The sequence below is a fragment of the Myotis yumanensis genome, unplaced genomic scaffold, assembly GCF_028538775.1.
Source record: "Myotis yumanensis isolate MYYU_CA2020_CCGP unplaced genomic scaffold, mMyoYum1.0.hap1 SCAF_7, whole genome shotgun sequence".
Classification (NCBI taxonomy): domain Eukaryota; kingdom Metazoa; phylum Chordata; class Mammalia; order Chiroptera; family Vespertilionidae; genus Myotis; species Myotis yumanensis.
The window spans coordinates 29068901-29092084 of NW_027223758.1; the positions used below are offsets into that span (position 1 = coordinate 29068901).

The 23184-nt window shown below is 47.6% G+C and overlaps 1 protein-coding gene across 1 annotated transcript; it reads left to right on the forward strand.

Annotated features, from left to right (window-relative positions):
• Positions 1-341: 341 nt before the first annotated feature.
• PROKR2 (prokineticin receptor 2) lies at positions 342-8076 on the forward strand. The gene is made up of 3 exons (XM_070421446.1): positions 342-428; positions 2435-3033; positions 7380-8076. The coding sequence occupies exons 2-3, from the start codon at positions 2579-2581 to the stop codon at positions 8074-8076; spliced, it is 1152 nt and encodes a 383-aa protein (XP_070277547.1). The 5' UTR covers positions 342-428; positions 2435-2578.
• Positions 8077-23184: the final 15108 nt, after the last annotated feature.

Below are 23184 nucleotides of genomic sequence, written 5' to 3' on the forward strand. Positions count from 1 at the left end.
GCGAGGGGCCGACTCCGCGGACTGGGAACGCCCGCCAGCGCGGCCAGAGCTCAGGAGCGCACCAGGTGAGGGGGAGCTCAGCGCCCCTCGTCCGCCTTGGCTAAGAAGCGGGCGGGGACACCGGGGGCGGAGTTGAGCGCAGGGCGGGGCGCTTCGGGCGGGGTCCGAGGTTCCAAGCGCTGCAGAGGCGAGCGCCAAATCCCGCTACAGGACCAAAACCGCTACGCTCCCGGGGAGCGCGCTGGGGCAATTAAAAAAGAGAGACCGCCCCCCCCCCCCCCCGCCAACACACACACACACACACACACAGACACACACAGAGACACACACACACCACGCTGCGCCTTTGCAAGTGCAAGTCCGCGTCCCCAGAGCGGGAACCGATCGGACCGGGCGACGGAGCGCGCAGGAAGGAGGCACCGGAGCAGGTAAGTGCCGAGGCGGCGGACCAAAGCTCCATTGGTAGCCGACGCCCACTTTTTCTCGGAGGGATTGGGGCTGCTTTGCCTCCGGCCTTCCTCGGGATGCACCCGGAATGACTCAAAGTAGAGGAGTTGGTGTGAGAAGAGACCGGGCAGAGGATGGTAAATGAGAATGGGACGGGGGGGGGGGGGGGGGGGGGGAGTGGTTAGGGGGGGCGGGCGGGGGTGAAGGATGCTAGCGGGCGAGCGCCAATTTACAGGGAATGGCGTGGGGAGGGATGCGCCTTCTTGGGGGAAATTTCCTCTCACCGTACCTATCCCCATCCGCAGTTTTCTTCTCGCCCCGAGGCCCCGCACGCTTTGCTTTTTGGAGCCCGGATTTCTGGCTTGATTCTCGCCTCTACCGAGGCGGCTCCTCTGGGGACCGCGCGGCCACACTGGATGGTTAATCGGGAAGGAGAGGAGAGGGTTCCTGGGCGAGTTGGTCAAGGATGCATCCCGTGGAATGGGACGCTGGTCTGCCCGGTCCGGGTGCACCCCCTTCCTCTGGGGTCCCCGGACTGGAGAGGCGCGGAGCCTAGTGGCCAAGAGGGCGTGGTTCCTGCTTCTCCAACTGGGGCTGTACTGTCGGGCACTTGGCCTCCCGTAAGTCCTAGAGGCGACCGGGAGGAAGGACACCCCGTCTGCGAAAGCCACTGGGACTTGGACTTCACCTCCGGAAGGGATGGGAGTGCTCCCGCCGCCGGCCTTCCTCCCTTCCCGGGGCAGATGCCTGGCTCTACCCCTCCTCTCAGAGGGCAGGGCCATACCGCCTGTCCAGTTGGGTCCACTTCTTGCTACCAGCATCCCGCGGCACCCACACTTGGAGTCTTTCCAGGTGTGCTAAGGGGAAGGGGTGCAGGCAGTTCACAGCTGGGCCACTGGGGCCCCCTTCTCGGGAGTTGGAGGTCCGCGTTCTTTTTCCGACCCCTCCGATGTCTTGAACTCGGTGACACTCTATCTCCTGAAGGCCCAGTACCTCAGGGATTTTATTTCCTCTCCCGTGGGCATCTTGAGGCTATAAAGGACAGCGCAGTCCTCAGGCCCCCCTGGGTCCTCGCTGACACTTGCCTGCCCCTAGCAGGGCTGTTTTCAGTTAGGCCCAGTCTTGGAGCAACTGCCACTTTCCGAGGACACACACCTTGGTGACAGGCCATGGTGCTTCCCAGTCAGCGCTGATTCTGGGAGGGGAACTGGGGACAAAGGAGGGAGGGAAAGCAGACAAAGGATGTCTTTCTAAAGCTGGTTCCCAGAATGTAGGGTAGCCCTTGAAGAATGCCCTCCCGCCCACAGCCCCCTCCACCTGTGGATCCTGGTTAGGATCCTCATTCATTCATTCAACAGATTCCTATGGGTCCCCCACTATGTGCCAGGCCCTGGGCTGGGCAGCAGGAGTTTGGTTTACAAGATTGGCACGCAGAGAGCATAAATCACTGCCCCAGATGACTCAGTCTGTCCACCTGAAGATAGATTTGGTCATTTCCACGTCTGTGGTTTGGCCAGGAAAGAGGGAACAGTGCCCTGCTGTAGAGGAAAGACCCTGTTGCATCCGAGTCCTTCGGCTTCATGTCCCTGGCTAACGGATGGCACCGCAATGTGACACCATAGATGCCTGGGCCAGCTGCCTGGAGCAGCCCTGGAGAACTTCCAGGACCCCTGGAAGGCTGTTGGGGAAGGGGAGAGTGGTGACTGGGCAGTCAAAGGGGCCCCTGCTCCTGGGGGGAAAAGGCCAAGATACACATTCTTCTTGCTTGTCTCTGGAGAGTCCAGCCCATCCTATGCCCAGTCCCTCCTGACAACCCAACACAATGGAGGATTTCCCAGTTTCTAGATCTCATGTCTCCTCTCCCCTGTGCCCTGGGCAGCTCTGTCTGTGGGTGGGCACCAGGTCTAGTTGGCATTACCTGGGGGCTCTGTGGGGATGCTACCAGGTGTTCTCCTATATGTTGTGCACTGGTTGTATCTCCTTCCAGGATCCAGGATGGCATGTTGACTCTCCCAAAGATGTGGGCAGGGTGCTAGGCTCACTGGCCTCGTGAGAGCAGAGATCTGGCCCCCGAGTTCAGCGTACTCAGATCCTGAGACTTCCACCCACCACTCCACCTGCAAGCTTCATCATGGCCACCCAGAATGTAAACACCAGTTTTGCACCCAACTTGAACCCATTCCAAGACCATGTCTCCTCCCTTCCCCTCAACTTCAGTTATGATTATGACCTCCCTCTGGATGAGGATGAGGACATGACCAAAACTCGGACCTTCTTCGCAGCCAAGATAGTCATCGGTATCGCACTGGCTGGCATCATGCTGGTTTGCGGCATTGGCAACTTTGTCTTCATTGCTGCTCTCGCCCGCTATAAGAAGCTACGGAACCTCACCAATCTGCTCATTGCTAACCTGGCCATCTCTGACTTCCTGGTGGCCATCGTCTGCTGCCCCTTCGAGATGGACTACTATGTGGTGCAGCAGCTCTCCTGGAAGCACGGCCATGTGCTCTGTGCCTCAGTCAACTACCTGCGTACAGTATCACTCTACGTCTCCACGAATGCTCTGCTGGCCATCGCTATTGACAGGTGAGGATGTTGGGCAGGGGTAAAGATGGGGGTTGGACCAGGCTGCCCCTTTCCTCACTTCAGCTCTGACTGTTCACATTGCTTCATATGTGAATGCTCGCTGAGCTATCACGAGGCAAGAGGGGACCTGGTTTGTCCAGTTGTGGCTCATGTTCTCCCAAATGGGAACAAGAGTGAGGCTCCTGAGCCCCCCAGCTCTGGACTATGCCCTGGATATCACAGCTGTTTCAGATGTATGCATGTTACATGACCATGAGTTGTATCAAACACAAAGCAAAAGCAGAAAGTTTAGGCAGCTTAATAATTAGAAGCCATATGAGAGTTAACCAGGGCAGCTTCCAGTCAAGATGGATTGTACCCAGTTATTGTGTAACCACTCACCAGATCAAGATATAGAACATTTCCATCACCTAGAAAACTTCCTGATGCCCCTCACCTGGCAATCCTCCCACCACACACAACCCTGTTATTTAACTTCATAAAAATGGAATCATACAGGATATAATCTTGTTTCTGGTGACTATAAAATCAACAACAGGGCTTGTTTGCAGAAAAGGAAGGAAAAGCTTCCTTTGCTTTTTTGTATACATTTATATGCTCATTTGCATATATTTGCATGAGATGTTCTGGAAGTCCTTGCTCTGTTATAGATTTGTAAAGTAAAATTTCTAATAGCAGCTTATGATAAATCAGACACATGTTTTATTTTTGCAAAGTGTTGTAGGCCAGCAGGGGCTGTTTGAGGGGAGCAGTTAGTGTCACATTCTCTTGGTCCACCATTGTGAGCTGTGCTGAGACTCGTCTTGATAATGTGTTTTTAATCATCTTTTTTCCCCTTCATCTCCTTTTAATCCTTTTATTTTTTCTCTAGTTCTCAGTGTTATTTAGGTTTATTGTCCTTTTTATCAACTAGTTGATTATTGTTTATGATAAAATGCACATACATAAGAGGCATCTATTTTTATAACAAAACTAGAGGCCTGATGCACAGATTCGTGCACTTGTGGGGGGAGTGGCTTGCAGGGATCAGCCTGCTGTGGGAGCACCACTCATCCTGGTCAGCCGAGCAGCTGTGGACCTGCCCTCTGAGCTGCTGCTCCTGCTGTGGGAGTGCTGCTCATCCCCCTCAGCCCAGCGGCTGTTCCCACTGCGTGAGTGCACTGACCACCATGGGGCAGCTCTTGCATTGAGCATCTGTCCCCTGGTTGTCAGTGCCTGTCATTGCGACTGGTTGACCAGTTGTTCTGGTGGTCCTGCCATTTGGTTGCTGGGCTTTTATATATAGACTAGAGGCCCGGTGCACAAAAATTTGTGCACTCGGGGGGCGGGGGAGGGGGGTCCCCCAGCCCGGCCTGTGCCCTCTCGCAGTCTGGGACCCCTCGGGAGATAACGACCTGCTGGCTTAGGCCTGCTCCCGGGTGGCAGAGGGCAGGCCCAATCCCTAAGTCCAGCCCCTGGTCAGGCTCAGAGCAGGGCCGATTGGGGAGTCGGGGCGCCACCTCGTCATGCACAGAGCAGGGCGGATCGGGAGGTTGCGATGCCACCCTCAGTCATGCTCAGGGTAGGGCTGATTGGGGGGTTGGGGCACCGCCCCCTGTCACACTCAAGGTGGGGTCGATGGGGAGGTTGTGGCGCCACCCCCTGTCATGCACAGAGCAGGGCCGATCAGGGGATTGGGGTGCTGCCCCCTGTCACTCACAGAGCAGGGCGCATCAGGGGATTGGGGCGCTGCCCCCTGTCACTCACAGAGCAGGGCCAATCAGGGGGGTTGGGGCTCTGTACCCTGTCACACAGAGCAGGGTCAATCAGGGGGTTGGGGAGCTCCCCCCTGTCACACACAGAGCAGGGCCGATCAGGGGGTTGAGGAGCTCCCCCCTGTCACTCACAGAGTAGGGCCGATAGGGGAGTTGGGCCACCGCCCCCTGTCACACACAGAGCAGGGTGGATCAGGGGTTTGGGGCGCCGCCACTGTCACACTCGGGGCAGGGCTGATCAGGGGGTTGGGGCGCCGCCACTGTCACACTTGGGGCAGGGCTGATGGAGAGGTTATGGCTCTACCCTGTCACACACAGAGCAGGGCCTGTGGGGCAGGGGGGTTGGGGCGCAGCATCCTGTCACACACAGAGCAGGGCCGATCAGGGGGTTGGTGTGCTGCACCCTGTCAAACACAGAGCCGCAGGGCAATCAGGGGATTGGGGAACTCCCCCCTATCAGGCACAGAGCAGGGCCCGTGGGAGGGGGGGGGCGTTGGGGCGCCGCACCCTGTCACACACAGAGCAGGGCTGATCAGGGGGTTGGTGCGCTGCACCCTGTCAAGCACAGAGCCGCAGGGCAATCAGGGGATTGGGGAGCTCCCCCCTATCAGGCACAGAACAGGGCTGATCAGGGGGTTTGGGCGCCTTCTCCTGTCACGAACAGAGCAGGGCGGATAGGGAGGTTGTGGCCCCACCCCCTGTCACACACAGAGCTGCAGGGCAATCAGGGGGTTTGGGCGCTGCCCCCTGTCACGCTGATCCCGGTGCCGGGAGGCATATTACCCTTTTACTATATAGGATAGAGGCCTGGTGCATGGGTGGGGGCTGGCTGGTTTGCCCTGAAGGGTGTCCTGGATCAGGGTGGGGGTCCCCACTGGGGTGCCTGGCCAGTCTGGGTGAGGGGCTGAGGGCTGTTTTCCGGGTGGCGAGTGACTAAAGCTTCCAACCGCTCCTTGTTTTCTTTTTTTTTTTTTTATTCTGGGCCAGCTTTAGCTCTGAGGCCTCGCTGCTGAAAACATCGATACAAAGTTTCGGTCCGCCTGGCTTTCAGTCCGGCTGATTTCTGATGTTTTGTTTAGCTTCTTATTTGCAACATAGTACATAGTTGCTTAGAGTTTCGAGGCTGGCAAGTGAGGCGGGGAACGTTGGAGTCTGCAGCAAGCAAGCCTCATGCTCGCTTCAGTGCCTGGCTGCCGGCCGCCATCTTGGATGACAGTTAATTTGCATATACTCACTGATTAGCCAATGAAAAGGGTAGCGGTCGTACGCCAATTACCATGTTTCTCTTTTATTAGTGTAGATTCCTGCAGGAAAAACAATTTTGTTATTGCAATTCTGGGGTTCTCCAGCCCTAAAACCAATGTTTATGAAATGTACCCACCAACCAACTGCAAAATTCCCCCAGGCTATCATTTAATACAGTGAAACAAAGATTCCTGGGACCTACCGCAGCCGTGCTGAATGGGAATTCCTGGGCTAGGTCTATATTTCTATCTAATTCCCTGAGTGATTCTGATGTTTACTCAAGTGAAAATTATTACTTTCCTCATCCCCTTTGTCCCACTGAAATCTTTTTGTCTTTAGAATGTAGGGTATGTTTTTAATGTAACAGGAGTTTCTTAAGAAGCAACCAGGTAAATGTGCCTTTTCTACTATGTATAAATATCAGAAGGACCACCTATTGCCAAAAAGAATGTGGTTCATGTGTAGAGGGCCTGGAAGAAATGCTATGTCAAGTCATAGAAATCTTAGAAGGAATGTTGACCTCAAGAAACACATCCAAGCAAATAGATGGTAACAAACACCTTGCTTTAGGGTGTCAAGGTGACTTCACCCACCTTCTCATCTGAGCTTGAGAAAGCCCAAGGAGGTGGGTGTAGAAGTTTTGTATCAGAAACCTGGATTCTGGTCCCAGTACCAAGTGAGCATGGACAAGTCATTGACTTCTCATTAGATTCCATAGATTCCACCTCAGGCCCATCCTACTCTCCTGCTCAGTAATGCAGGATGATACCAGCAGGGGAGGAGAGAGAAAGCCCTAGTCCACTGCCTTGAAAGGGGCCCCACCTCTCTAAAGCGTGAGATATTTGTAAAGAAAAGCTTTCAAAGTATTGTGTCCTTGGGCAAAATGGCAAGATTGAAAGCCAAGGTGGTATCAATAGGACATAATAATAACAGGCCATTATGTACTTACTGAACACCTACTACATGCCAAGCATTTTGCTAAATTATTGTATTTAATGCTTGCAGCAGCCCTGCAAGGTGGTTGTCATTTTTTTCCCATGTTGCAGTTGAGGAAATACATCTCAGAGAGACTGAATGATTCACTCCATACCCCAAAGCCAATCAAAGGGAAAGCTGGGATTGATTCCATCTGTTTGACCCAAGTTCTATGTTGTTTCCTCTACACCACTCACTTCGCCAAGTGCCAAATGATGTTGCTAATAAGACAAAGCTGTTGAAGCTGGATAAATAGGTGCATGGGATCTCGTGGAGACACTGTGCCCGCTTTTGTGTGTGTTTGGGGTTAGTAAGAAACTAATAAATGTTCTCAAGTACATATTATCATTGATGGCTTCCCTCTCCCACCAGATATCTCGCTATCGTTCACCCCTTGAAACCACGGATGGATTACCAAACGGCCTCCTTCCTCATCGCTTTGGTCTGGATAGTGTCCATTCTCATCGCCATCCCATCTGCCTACTTCGCAACCGAAAAGGTCCTCAATATCGTCAAAAACCAGAAAAAGACCTTCTGCGGCCAGATCTGGCCAGTGGACCAGCAGCTCTACTACAAGTCCTACTTCCTCTTCATCTTCGGGGTCGAGTTTGTGGGCCCCGTGGTCATCATGACCCTGTGCTACGCCCGGATCTCGCAGGAACTCTGGTTCAAGGCCGTCCCCGGTTTCCAGACGGAGCAGATCCGGAAGCGGCTGCGCGGTCGCCGGAAGACGGTCCTGGTGCTCGTGTGTATCCTCACCGCCTACGTGCTGTGCTGGGCGCCCTTCTACGGCCTCGCCATCGTGCGTGACTTCTTCCCCGCCCTGTTCGTTAAGGAGAAGCACTACCTCACGGCCTTCTACGTCGTGGAGTGCATCGCCATGAGCAACAGCATGATCAACACCGTGTGCTTCGTGACGGTCAAGAACAACACCATGAAGTACGTCAAGAGGATGATGCGGCTCCGCTGGCGCCCCTCCCACCACGGGAGCAAGTCCAGCGCAGAGCTCGACCTCAATGCCAGCGGCGTGCCGGCCACGGAGGAGGTGGACTGTATCAGGCTGAAGTGAGCCCCTGGTTTCTCACAATTGAACATCCAAAAGCCAGTACTTGGAGGAAAACTTGTGGATAGCCAAGTTCATGGGCTGCGTGCGGGAAGGGCGGCGGTGTTCGTGCCTCTCTGCCCTCAAGTTACCGGATGCTTCTCAGTCATAACATGGAAGGAGACCCTACACAAATCACAGCAGCTGACCTTGTCTGATGCCTGCTCAGCACCTACTGCATGCACAAGCACGCCGATAACTGGCATTGCACATCTGTGTGCTAGCCACACCCAGGACATTAGACTGCAGTGGTCGGCAAACTCATTAGTCAACAGAGCCAAATATCAACAGTACTTCTTCAAAATAGACTCGCCCAGGCCGAAAACCGACTTCTGCGCATGGGCCAGGAAGTTTCAATCGCACTGTACGTGCGCGCCCGCATGTGGTATTTTGTGGAAGAGCCACACTCACGGGGCCAAAGATCCGCATGTGGCTCACGAGCCGCAGTTTGCCGGCCACTGGACTAGAGCAACAGGAGCTGACCTTTGTTGATCACCTACCCTGTGCAAAAACAATATTTAAATAACAAAACAAGCCCAGCTGGTGTGGCTCAGTGGTTGAGCATCCACCTATGAATCAGGAGGTCACAGTTCAATTCCCTGTCGGGGCCTATGTCTGGGTTGCCGGCTCGTCCTTGTTGGGGGGCATGCAGGAGGCAGCTGATCAATGATTCTCTCTCCTCTCTGAAATCGATAAAAGTCTATTTTAAAAAGAAATAAATAACAAAATGACAGAAGCTATTGGAACCACCAAGTTATATCTGGATATATAGATCCTCAGACCACAAATGATTACCTGTACTCACTCTCCATCTCCCCACATTCTGCATCTCATCAGTGCAGGAATGTCAACAAAATAAGGCACCTAGACTTGGTGGAAACGTAAAAATAAGTTTGTCAGAGTATGGGGCTTACAGCCTCTTCAGAGGAGAGTTCGTGCCATCACATTGAGCTTTTCCACTCAGCTCTTACTACCTCCGTAGGACATTCTCTAGGATCCTGGCTTCCAGAAAGAATTTTCCCCATAGCCAGCCCATTGGTTATCTACTGGGGTGTAATTTCAAAGGGAAGAACCAAAAAATATTTCCCACTGATACTTGAAAGCTCATCATCCTTTTGTGTGAAGACAATCCTGAAACAAGGACCACATCCAGTTCCAGTTCCTGATACTGTAAAGTATTTCAGAGCTCTAGTGTCAGGGAGGAAGGGGACAGAGAAAAGGGTAGAATTGGCCACTGGCAATGAACATAATCTGTGTGGCTGTTTTGCAAAGGCCTAGACCACTTTTGTAAAATAAATCCTCTTTTACAAAATGAGCTATACTTGGAAAGTGCTTTTCAGCCATATGAATAATATGAATGGATCGCCCGGCCAGCGTAGCTCAGTAGTTGAGCACCGACCTATGAACCAGAAGGCCATGGTTCAACTCCCAGTCAGGGCACATGGGACAAGTGATATTGAACAGTGTGTCTGGACAAAGGAAACCATTCACTGTGGCTTATTATGGAGGAACACTCTTACTTTTTCATCCCAATTTGGAACAAAGTACCTTAAACTTTTCACAATGCAGCCTGTCTACACTGGGACAAAAAAGGAACCCCTGTCCTGGGTTACAATCTGGAAGATTCAACTTCAGCGTCTCAGTGATCACCAGGCTTTCAGCATCCCATGGTCCTAGGAGTGTTGAAACCCTTCCCTGCATGTTTCACGCCCCAACACTGCATAATCGGTGGTATTATTACACATCTGTGGTGAGTGTGTGTATTTGTCCTAATTTCTTTCTGATTCATTTTGAGGCAAAGACTATAAAATGGTACCTGGTTTGGGATTGGCCCATTCCCATTTGGAAAACTGGGAGAAAGTGTTATTTATTTGCTTGTGTGGTTTTGTAAAATTATTTTTTGTTTCTTTACTAATTGGTGAAGTCTCCATCAACATTTTCTTTTTTTCTTTTTTTTTTTTTAAATATATTTTATTGATTTTTTACAGAGAGGAAGGGAGAGAGATAGAGAGTTAGAAACATCGATGAGAGAGAAACATCGATCAGCTGCCTCCTGCACATCTCCTACTGGGGATGTGCCCACAACCCAGGTACATGCCCTTGACCGGAATCAAACCTGGGACCTCTCAGTCCGCAGGCCGACGCTCTATCCACTGAGCCAAACCGGTTTCGGCAACATTTTCTTCCATCACCACCCAGCAGATACCTGCAAGTCCAATCACTATACCCTCAGAAAATGGAAACTCATTTTCATTTTAGCCAAAGCCAAATGACTTGTAAGTTTTAATTTTACAAAATTACACATTGCATTCTAAAGCCAAGCAAATATTTATTTGGGGTTATCTGCATTTTTAAAAATCCTATCTAATAAAGAGGGAATGTGCTAATTGACCCTCACACTGTCGCAAAAATGGTGGCACCCACAGCCAATAAGGAGGGAATATGCTAATTGACTGTCCCACCCTCAAAGATGGCAGCACCCACAACCACAAGATGGCAGTGCCCAGTCCCCTCAGCCCTGCCAGGGCAGCAGGCTTGGCAAGGCTGGGCCCACCCCCAGGCAGGCCCAGCCGCTCCGTGTGCCTGCCTCCAGAGACCCCCAGTCCCCTCAGCCCCTCAGCCACCCATGGCTGGTCCAAGGTGCAGGCAAGCCTCGGATGGCAGCTGCCCAGCCGTCTGGGGTCACCTGAGGCTTAGGTAACCAGGGCCAGCCAAGGCTTGCGCTGCTGGCAGTGGCAGCAGCAGAGGTGTGATGGGGCATCGCCTTCCCCTGATTGTCAGGTCGCCTCCTGCCCCTGAGGGCTTCTAGACTGTGAGAGGGGGCAGGCCAGGCTGAGGGACCCCCTCCTCCATTGCATGAATTTTCATGCACCGGGCCTCTAGTATAATAATAATTGTATTTGTATTTATTAACGCCTTCCTGACTCTTCTTCTAATAAGATTCTTTAAGAGTAGACTATGTACAAAAAAAAAAAGTAGTCTGTGTATGAATTGTGTCTGTTAATAAAAATTCATCCCTTTTTCCTTTGATCCAAAATGTACCATTCTTTCTTCATTTAAATGTAACTAAAACAATTTTTGTAAACATCAGTATGTATTCGTGATTTTCCAGTGAATAAGAGTGCTATGTTATTATTAAATGAAATAATTAACAAATGGAATCTTAACCACAGTGTTTGAGCATTTTCCCCATTAATCTTTAATATATGTTATATATTTAGATATAAATGAAGTAATAGCCATCTAAACAGTTCAACACTGAAACAGAAAGGGAATTCTTGAAGGTATCTTAGAACAGTGGCAGCTCATATCAGCACCAGTCTCATCTCGGTACATCCTTCCAGTTTACAGCCCAGAAGTGTATCATGCATGCAAATAAGCAGAGAACAGCTACTCTGTGCCCATTTTACCCTTTCATTTTAAAATTATCTCATTTGTTTAATGAAAATTGCTGTTTGCATGGAAACTGTTTATTCATCTAACTGGTGTTAAGGTAATAAATTAATTACACTTGTGTTTAACCTTTTCTTCTCAAAACTAATTAATGGTAAGCCTAAGATACTTATAATATGCTAAGATATATAAACATTTATATATATTATTATATTTTGAAAATTTAATCTCATTTTGCAAAAAGGGTCCATTTTCTCAGTCAGAATAGAAGAAAAGATGTCTTTATGATGAAGCTATTAGAGATTTTTCTTTCAGCATCCAACATCTAAAATAAGTTGATTCTTAAGTTGAAGAAATCAAAAGATGGCTTTAAGCCCTTCAGGCATAAAAATCAATTTCAGACTTACAAGGGAGAATGTGACACATTGGAGGTGGTTAGAAAACTTAAAGTGAGTTTTATTTCTAGGAGGAAATGATAGCTTTGAAACTGATCTCTTCAATTTAACTATTATTTCTCCACTGGGCTCAAGAAGATACACACACACACACACACACACACACCGATAGGACACCAGAACAGGAAAAGACTTAAGGGCATATAACTCAACTCACTTCTTTCTTAGGCAAGAAGATGTGAATTCCAAATGAGGGAATCACTTACTTAATGATGCACAGCTAATCCTTGCTGGAACCATAACATTGGCCCAAGATCTCACTCTGGTTCGGTAAACTGAACTCAGTAACTGCCTCCCTTTGAGTCCAAAGGAGGGGTCCCTCTCTAAGAATGCTTAAAGGGCCATTTAAGCTGTTTTTGACCTCATGGGAGAATCTTCAACTGCACAAAAGATAGCTTCCCTCCCTCTGGCAAGCAAAGAGTGCATTCCATCTGGGTTAAGATACTTCATAATCCAGACTCCAGGATTCCAGAGAAACGAGCGAGAATTATACCAGGACCAATCCAGTGTTTCTGCCTTTTTCCTGAATGAGAGATATGTCCCATTGATGGAGGTCTAAACATATTTTATGTTAATGTAGAGGGAGCTATTTGAAAGTGATTCTGGAGCCATGTGGGATGGCATATTGCTGGGAGCCAGTCCATCCTTGCTGCTTGACACAGTTGCTGCAGAGAAGAAACATCTGCACAGCATATGTTTCAAGGGACCTGGCGTATATGGCATACTGTTCTTAATATGTTTGCTCCCCTTCTTGGCGCTATGTGTTTTAACCAAGGTCACCTCTCCGAGAAAGGTTGTTTCCCCAGGTAGGAATTTTTCCCTGAAGTTAGGGAGGGAATAAAACCTCTTAACTAAATGCCAGGCAGGTAGTTAATCACTTTATCTACGAACAATCACCCTTAAGCTACATAATCTTTACTCCCTGGAATGGAGATAAGAAATGCCCTAACCTTTGGAATAGAAATTGATAGGATTAAAATCAACTGGTATAAATACAGATGTAACAAGACAAAAGAAGACAGAACCTAGAAACAGAACATAGTGAGAGAACCTGGCTGAAGAACCTAGAGTCAGAACCTAGACACAGAACCTAGAGACAGGACTTGGCTGGAGATCCTAGACAGAACCTAGAGACAGAACCTAGAGAGAAAACATAGCAAGAAAACATGGCAAAAGACCCTGGACAGAACCTGGCAACAGAACATGGCTGGAGAACCTAGACAGAACATGGCAGGAGAACCTGGCTAGAGAACCTTGCAACAGAACCTGACTACAGAACCTAGAGACAGAACCTAGCGAGAGAACATGGACACAGAACTTGGCTAGAGATTCTGGACAGAACTTGGCTAGAGATCCTGGCTAGGCTGCTGATCAACTGAACGCTGTCTCCATGTCATTCCTTCTTCGCCGACTCCGTCCACACCTTTGGGGACCCCTGGACCCGCTGGGGTTGGACCCCAGCAGCATATTGTGATGAGAGGCAACACTAGCCACAGGAAAAGCAGGTGGTGGGAGAGGGGCTTGCTCACATTTAAAGACAAAGCAAGCCTGGGACCACAAAAGATACAGAGTGCATTCTTCACACACATTACTACCGCTGACCCCGAGCACAGATCATTCTTCATGCCTCCCAAGAGCCAAATGTCTCTGGTCACTTGGTCAGCCTCTCTCGTGAGGTCCACCAACCAGGTGCACATTACCTCCTAGGGTTGCTTGAACCACTTACTCCTTTACAGATATTTAAAGGGCTCCAAAAACAGTACAATTTATCCCAGAGATAAACTAGTATGGGGGAAAATGTGACACTTTCTTCAGATATAACAAACTGGTGAGAGGTGAGGCATTCATTGGAACTTAGAAAGAATGAGTAATCACTGAACAGGAAGGTAGCAGGGGGTTGCCTCCAAGAAGCAGGGAGGTCAGCCCCTGGAACAGAAGGCCATGTAGGCACAAGGTCCTTGTATGCCTTTGTTGGTATCCCTTTATGACCTGTGTCACAAGCTGGAATGAAAGAGGTCGCCTCCAGGAATCTCATTTAATGCTGACCTTGGGTTCCCTGCTCTGGATCCACCTCCCAGGCAAGATCCTGACATAATCCTTTGACCAAACTCTGCTGCAGGGATGGTCCAGTGTGTGCAGTAAAGGGCCTCCCACCCACTCACCTGGTCTCTGTGCTGGCTGCTGTGCAGCAACAAAGATAATGAAGATGCAAGCTTGAATTTCAAGGTGACTCTCGAAATAATATATTTGAAATTGAGGCACTGTATGCACAAAAATGGAAGGAATTTAGAAGACAGATTCCTTTCAGCCATGGGGATCAGAGGTTTAGGATGGGATAGTTAGGCAGACCCTGAAGATAGTTAATGGTGGAGAGAAGGTATCAGGCCTAGGGAATCCAATAAGTAAACTCATAGAAGAGGGGAAATGAGATGAATATAAGTGGGACAGCAAATCATTTGATCTGATGGGGACATAGAATGCTGAGTTTTTAGGGGAGGAACAGATTCAGGCAGCAGACTGAAGATCAGGGTGAAGAAACAGGCAGGATGTGGGGCTGGATTGGAAGAGCCTGGAATTCAATCACGCAGAATTGAGTTCAAATAGTAAGTCTAGCTTAGCCATGTGAATTGGGAAAGATCACTTACCCAGGTCTTAGTTCCTCATATGTAAAATGGGAATAATAGTACTTACATCATAGGAATTATATGGATTAAATATATATCTTAGAAAAATGCCTAGAACATCATAAGCAGCCAACAGATACTAATTGTTATTTTTAGCATAATTAATTCTAGGAACAGAATTTCTCCTAGATGAATCCAGAACATTGTGTCATGTATAATGGATATAATATTTTGGGATTATCAAATCATTTTTATTTTCTGTGATCCCAAGTCTCTGGTATCGTGTACTCCCTATTTTACCTGGCCATCTCAAATCATAAGATGTCTTCCATAGTGTAGAGATGATGCCCTTTCACCCTCAAGACTGAGCCAGGATGTTTAATGACCCTCAAGAAGAAAACTATGGTGTAAGGTAAGTCCCTTCCATAAAGAAAGGAGAAAATAGACCCCCATCCCTTCCAGTCCCAATGGTGTTGGGAAAGAAAGAAGCAAAAGTTACTTGAAGACCGGATGCACTTGTCCTTGCTTTCTTCTTCAGGGGCTAAATCTAGGCATTGCAGGTGGGGATACAATAGAAACATCAAAGGTATAAGGAAACCTAAGATCATGGAGGAGGGAGGCACCAATGGAATCCTTCCCTGGGCTTACTGGGGAAGGACCCAAACCTCTAAGAAGAGCCTATATATGGTCCAGAGACATGGTAAGCAGCAGTGGAGGAGATGGCAAGATAGAGGAGTCCAAGACATTGCCTTGACACCCCTCAGCAGGCAGGAATCCATAAATGTTTATGTTTCCCATAAATTGGTGGACAGAAGCCTGAGGTTGGGTCAGAGAGGCCATTACATGTGGGGCCTTTGTAACCAAGAACAAGTATCCAGAACCATAGCCCACAAAAGACCAAAAGGCACCCCTTATTCCTCAGAAGTCCATCCAGCAGTAGAGCCAGCAAGAATCCAGAATCCACGTAACAGTATGTGATTCTCAGTCTTCCTTCTGCCCTCCTCCAACATGAGGTCATGGGAAGCTCCACCATAATAGAAAGGAGTATTGGGAAGGAGCTGAAATGCAAAAAGATTTCATTTGTCAGAAAGTGGATGATTTAAACTGAAGGGATTCTATTTACGTTCAAAAAGACTATTTTTCATTGATAGCTGAGTTTAAGTTTGCTTCTCCACCTCCCAATGAGACAAAGTTTCATGAAGACAGAAAAAGTCAAGAAGCTATGTTTTCCTTGTATATTCAAGTGCAGAGTCAGCCAGCATATAACAATGTTGAAGAGGCAGCAGAAGATTAGGGACTGGGTGGGGGAGAAAAGAAGAAAAGAAGCCCTCACACTGGAAACACATGATAGGAATGGAAATTGTCACACAGGATCTAGATCCAGATCTTCTGAAATAGCACTCAAACCAGTAAGTCAGTACAGGAAAGTACAGTTGATATTGACAGCTTTGATATTTGTGACTTTGTTCATAAGCAATGGCAAATATCATAAAGTAATCATTTGTTATTTTGAGAGCTGGAAGTTTCTGTCTTGCACACTTCTAGGCCTTGCCAACCACATGGCAGCCCCATGTCAATAGAACTTTCTTGCTCTTTACTCAACATTGTATATCCAGTTGCTCTTATGAAATAATCAAAGACCATATCTCTAATGGAAAAAAAGAAGCCCTTGCCCTCCCCGGTTTGGCTCAGTGGATAGAGCATCGGCCTGCAGACTAAAGGGTCCCGGGTTTGATTCTGATCAAGGGCACATGCCCAGGTTGTGGGCTTAATCCCCAGTAGGGAGCATGCTGGAGGCAGCTGATCACTGATTCCCTCTCATCACTGATGTTTCTCTCTCTCTCCCCCTCTCTCTTCCTCTCAGAAATCAATTTTAAAAGTATTTTTTTAAAAGAAGCCCTCTAAATGAAATCCAATGGCTCCCTGGTGTTGAAAGTGAAGAAAGAAATGAAGATATTATTATGTGAGAAATTCAGAATCCTCTAAGAAAATGATAGTTCTGAACCAAAGAATAAAAGTTCAGATAAATTTAAAGAATATAATGATGTCCTTGATTATTCCATCAAGGACATGAATGAATAGAATATAAGCTTTATACAGAAACAAGAAGTGATTCATAACACTTTCAGCAAATATTCTAGTCTGTGAAAAAATTACATTTTAAGGAAAATGTTATATGCCTTTGTGCTAATCATACAATTGAGGATTCCCAAAGATCTAAAATGTATCCTTCAGGAATGTCAAGGCTTTATCTTTTCTATGTTTTAGTTTAACTTCTGAGACCACTTCTCAAGAGTGCCTTGTGGGAAGATGGAGAATTATAGACCAGATAAAATTTTGATTAGGTATATTGATTCATGGCTATATTAAAAGAACAGTGACTAAATTATCAATGTCAATTTAAAGCATAGCTGAGTTCTCTTCCACCTAAACTCACTTATCAAACCTCTCAGGCCATGAAAAAGTCAGAAAACACGTTGGAAGCCAAGTACTTGCTTCCTCATCCTTCACCTTCACGGGATCTGCTTTTATATAATAAATCCAGGATGACTTCTCCTTGGAAATTTAGGAATTCCTAAACCAGAGTGGTTCACCTACACCTCCCCATTACCAACTATCCTCTTAATATCTTGGCACCTTTTTTAAGAGAAGAAAGAAGAGGTAGAATCAAGTAAGAAGGCACCTATATCATCACCTTCTTGGGTGCCAGGTTCTGTGAGACTTGACATGTGGAAGCATGTTGAAGCCGCTATGTCATTCATTTCATCATTTAATGTGGTTAGTTCCCCGCACCCCTACTCCACCTGGAAGTCTTTGATGAGAAGTGAATAGCTGTTGGAAGCACAAGGTGCTTACCTTCATCCAGGAATTGTTCGAAGAATAAGTTTGCAGGGTATTTGTTTAAATAAAATTTTTAAAATATATTTTTATTGATTTTAGAGAGGAAGGGAGAGAGACAGAGAAACATCAATGATGATAGAGAAACATTGATCAGCTGCCTCCTGCACATCCACTACTCATACTACAAACCAGTGTCCTTTTCACGTTTTATGCAGTGTCATGTGGTGGGGGCTTTGCATTTTTATGCTTTTTGTTGGTGGTTTTTCTGCTTAAATGATAACTGAAGGGTTGTCCAGTGCTCCTAAATGCAAGAAGAAGAAGAAGAAAACATGTGTTAGATAGTTTCCTTGAGGCATGAGTTATAGTGATGTTGGCCATGAATTTAGTGTTAATGAATCAACAATATATATCAACAGTGTGTCTTTAAATAGAAACACACATCAAACAAGGTTATGTATTGATTGGCTAACAAAAATGTTGTGCCAGAGGCTCACGGAAACCTAACCCTGTACTTCCTCTAGGAGGAATCAGTAACTAGGTTTCACGGTGACTTTATACAACCTGACTACTGCGAATAATGAGAATTTACTATAACCTCCCGAGTTGAAACCTCACAAGACATATATGAAGTGCTAGTTGAATGAAACCATGGAGTTCAGGACTGGACTTGATCAACTTGACACTTCTGGCAGCATATGTGCTGCCCGGCCTCCTACACAAGTCTGCCACTTGGATACAAATTGAAACCCCTTGGAAAGAAAGAGCTGCAATGGGCGCACACAATTAGTTAACCCACAGCCCACACTTTCTGGGGATCACATGTCTAGGGGAGCAGTCTTTTTTTTCCTTATTAAAAACAAGAACTGAACTTGAAAGCTGCAGCTCATCTGTTCTATAACATTATTATGGAATGGAAAGAAGAAAACCACAGTCTCCCCATGTCAGAGAGGAAAGGAGGGTAGCCCTTGGCTAAGACTTTGACTCAATGGGGCGCTTTCAGAGCTTTTCAAAGTTGGCTTTGCAGAGCTGAAGGAAGAGTTATTGAGAGGTAGTGCTGTTCTTTACTCCCAGTCGACCCCGGTGCACAGTCTGAAGACTGAAGTTGAGACAAAAGAAAGGAGTCAGTGACCTTCCACATAAAAATGTGAAGTTTAACTCCACTGAGGAGAGGTGGCTTTTAAAATTATGAGGTGTGAAGGAAAATGCTATTCTGTCTCCTTTTGGGTTTTAAATGTCTCTGACAATTATCACCTGTCCTTAGAGAGAGAGGAAAGAGAGAGGGAGGAAGTGAGGGGCGGGGGGAGGAGTGGGAGAGACAGAGACAGAGAGACACAGAGAGAAAACACATCGTCACATGCCTTTCCGCCTGTTTCAACAGCCACTCACTGCGAAATCCGGAGGGTGAAGAGGTGCAGCCGCAAACTATGCAGATGGGGAGAACATCTCTAAGGAAGACTTCATCCTGGGCTTTCTCTGTGGGAACAAGAATGACAAAAGCCACCCCTCACTGCCGGTCACTCGCATAGATGCCTTCCTCAGCAGCAGGGAAAGGTCTGCCAGGGAGAAGGGGCAGATCTTGGGTGAGGCAGATTCCTTGGGTAAACAATGGAGTTTCTATGCAACAGACTGAAGTATCTCAGAGGGAAAGGGGAGGGGGGAGATTAACCAATGAACTCACATGCATATATCATAGCCCCTGGACAGACAATAGTGAGGGAGAAGGTCTGGGGAGGGGAAAGGAGTGGGGAGGAGGGGGTCACTGACGGGGGGGGGGGGGTGGACATCTGTAATACTTTCTTCTTTTTTTTAATATATTTTATTGATTTTTTTACAGAAAGGAAGGGAGAGGAATAGAGAGTTAGAAACATCGATGAGAGAGAAACATCGGTCAGCTGCCTCCTACACACTCCCTGTCAGGGATGTGCCCACAACCAAGGTACATGCCATAGACCTGAATCAAACCTGGGACCCTTCAGTCTGCAGGCTGATGTTCTATCCACTGAGCCAAACCGGTTAGGGCCATCTGTAATACTTTCAATAATAAAGATAAATTTTTAAAAAACAACAATGAAGTTTCTAAAGAAATGAGCGGGAATTCCACTATGACGATTAAAGAGGAGCTGGTGCTTTGTCGTTTTAAAGCAAAAATAAAATAATAATGTCTGCTGTCATCCCTTCCATTCAACTTGTACTAGAAGTTACCATAATAAGACAACGGGGGCGGGGGGAGGGGGGAGGAATAAGAATTAGAAAAGAAGAATGCTGCCCAACTGGTGTGGTTCAGTGGTTGAGCATCGACCTATGAACCAGGAAGTCACGGTTCAATTCCCAGTCAGGGCACATGCCCAGGTTGTGGGCTCATCCCCAGTGTGGGACATTCAGGAGGCAGCTGGTCAATGATTCTCTCTCATCATTGATATTTCTATCTCTCTCTCTCTCTCCCTTCCTCTCTGAAATCAGTAATAAAAATATATTAAGAAAAAGAAAGATGAATGCCATTGCCATTACCTGCAAAGGATATGATTGTCTGCACAGAAAACCCAAAAGAATCTAGTAAAAAGTAGTAGCACTAGCACTGGCAGTGTGCTAAGTGGTAGAGCATAGGCCAGTACACCAAAGAGTCGAGGGTTTAATTGCTGGTCAAAGGCACATACCTGGGTTGCATATTTGATCCCCCACCCCCAGTGTGGAAGGCAACTAATTGATGTGTCTCTTTCACATCAATGTTTCTCTCTCTCTCTCTCCCACCTCCCTTCATCCCTTCCATTCTCTCTAAAAATCAATGGAAAAAATATTCTCTGATGAGGATTAACAACAACAACAAAAGTAGTAGAACTAATAAGGGAGTGCAGAAAGGTAGTTGGTTATAAGATTCAGAAACAAAAATTAATAGTGAACTTGACAAGTTTATCTCAAAATTCAAGCTAAGGCAACTTTTTGAAGAAATTACTTATTCTACCAGAGAACAATCTATATAAATAAAAGCCTAAGCAACCATTATGGCCAAAAGACTGGAACAACCAGAACGACTGGTCGACCAGTCGCTATGATGAGCACTGACCACCAGGGGGCATATGCTCAATGCAGGAGCTGCCCCCTGGTGGTCAGTGCACTCCCACAGCCAACTCCCACGGCCCCTCCCTTTAGCCGACTCCTCTGATTGGCCCTGATTTGGGGGCCAACCGGCCAACCTCCTGCTGCTCCTCCCCCTGGCTGGCCAACCTTCTGGGGTCCCTCCCCCTGATTGGCCACCCCCCCACCCCCATAGGCCTTGATCACTAGCCAGGCCAAGGTACCCCACCTGTACACAAATTCGTGCACCAGGCCTCTAGTATTTATTATAAAGCTATAGAAATTAAAAGAGGGGAATATTCAAATAGGCCAATTAAACAGAATATAAAGCCCCAGCTATCAATATATATATATATATATATATATATATATATATATATGTATGTATATGAAAATTGGCAAAACCCAGTTTTCTCCAAATGTGGAAATCAAGGATCAAGAGCTAATTGAATCTTAGTTATAGAGAAATAAAATAAGACTTTTACACACTTGACTTTCTTTTTTTTTTTTCTTTACTTGACTTTCTTTTTACTAAAAATTTACACCCCCTACGTCCCCTTACACTCTATTGTGGAGGTGTTGAAAGGAATAAGGGAACAGGACCAAAAATGGAAATGTGCTCCCCCACCACCCCTTCAGCCTTGTGCTAATGCCTGAAGAGAGGCAGCAACATCCAGGTCATGGGGAAAGTACAGTGCCCAGGTATTCCTGAGTCACCAGCAGCCAAGGAGCAGAGGTGGGCATGGGAACCATGATGCCTGGCTACTGCCAGGTGGATACACAAGGAAGGACTGAAGATAAACTCTCCTGACACTAGGCTGGGAGGCTGGCCCATGAATGACTCTACCCAAGTAATATAATATATATTATTACCCATATAATATAACCCCCATATATTACAACAGAATTCCTCTGCTACAGATAACAAGCTACAACTCACTTCCTAAACATATTCTTCAATGGCTCTTCCTGTGCCAGAGACCTTGCTTTCAAGTGCCTTTATCTTAATAATTCTTCCCTTCCCTTCCCAGCACTAAAGGGCAAGCCAAAGCTGCATAACTCATGAGCTATGATTCTGCCATTATGAGTTTATCACCAGCTGACTTGTGTCCATTTCTGCCTGCAACTGGTCTCATCCTTTCTTAGGCTCCTCTAAGACCATGAGAGGAGCCTTGGACCTCCTTGCCTTCATCCACATTACCTACTCCTGTTTCTCTGGCAGAACTTGCTCTCTCTCATGACTCTTAGCCTATTGTCTGGCTCTGGTCTCATACCTAGTTCTAGGCTCCCCTCCCCATTGGATTGAACCCTGCTAGAGGCAGAAGGATTCCCCAGAGTAAAGATGCAACTTTGCCCCCAAGGTGAGTATCTCCACTGCCCAAAGACCCCTGCCTCCTTCCTTCACCAGAAGGATGTTTCCCAGGTTTCAGCACCAGCACAGACCAGTAAAAAAAATGAGCTGTAATTTAGACCCATGTGACCCAGCTTTACTATTGGGCTCGATCCCTGGGTCCTGCCCCCTATAACTCCTTCCCCCTCTAACTTGAAGCCCTGCTGCCTCAGAAAAGCAATCCCCCCTAGACTAATATCCTTGGTGCCTTTACTCTTTCTCCATGTGCCAGTCAAGGTCTTAGTAGGAAATAATTCAACTCAGCTGGTTCAAAAGAGAAGACTCACGGAGGGGCTATTTATGGAGGTGTGGGTGGTACTAACGGAACCAACAACAGGTAACTGGACTCCCAGACACCAGCAGCAGAGGGCACCTTTACCACCCTTAGGACTGGAGAGCAAGGGAAGGAAATGGTGACATGAGAGCCTGGTGAGAGCTAGAGCTACTGTGGAGGGGGCATTCCTGGACAGAGGGCGCCACTGTCAAAGCAGAGGCAGGAGTAGATACCCTGACCTCTCGATCCTGCTGCCTTCTAGTCTCAGGTGCGTTCCGTTAGTCAAACCCAATCAGAATCCAACTGGCATGTGATCCCAAAAATGCCATCCATAGGATCAGCTGCCAGGCACAGAGCAGGGCAGAAAAGGACAGAGAATAAATCGGGTGTACAGATAACACAAACAGCCTACACCTCTCATGCCACACCCTTCATGTCTCCTGCAACCATGGTAGCTTCAGCTCTATCAAAGCCAGACTTGGACTCTCTTAGCCTCCTGACAGGGGGGTTTCTCTTAAGTTCATCACAAGGTGTTCACTTGGCAATGGACATGGCATCATGGCTCCCACAATACTATGCCAACCACCCAGCTACCAGTGAGACCACAGCTCTGACTTTGTCCCACTCCTGGTGTCAGGAATTAGTGTGAATTTATGAAGAAAGGACAGGAAGGCATGTCTCCCACCCTCTCAGTGGAGGGCAGGCAGGTGGGATGGAAGCAAAAGGGAGAAAGACCACAGGATTAAAAAGTCCAAGCCAGGCCTCCGCGGAGGGAAATGGCTCCTCCTCTCCTTCCAGGAGGTGCCAACAAAGAACAGAATCGCTCAGTCAGCCTGGGTAAGGGCTACAGCCAGGACCGTGTAACAATGCCCATTCCAAGTTCACACCCTTCATTCTGTCCAGACCTGGGACAGATTCCACCCCTGACTTGGACACTTAGAATCACCCTGCCCTGACTTAGTATGTTTCTCCACCTGCTTCGTATTCTTAGTTCCTTCTTCTCCTTTCTTTCTAGGCTTATTTATG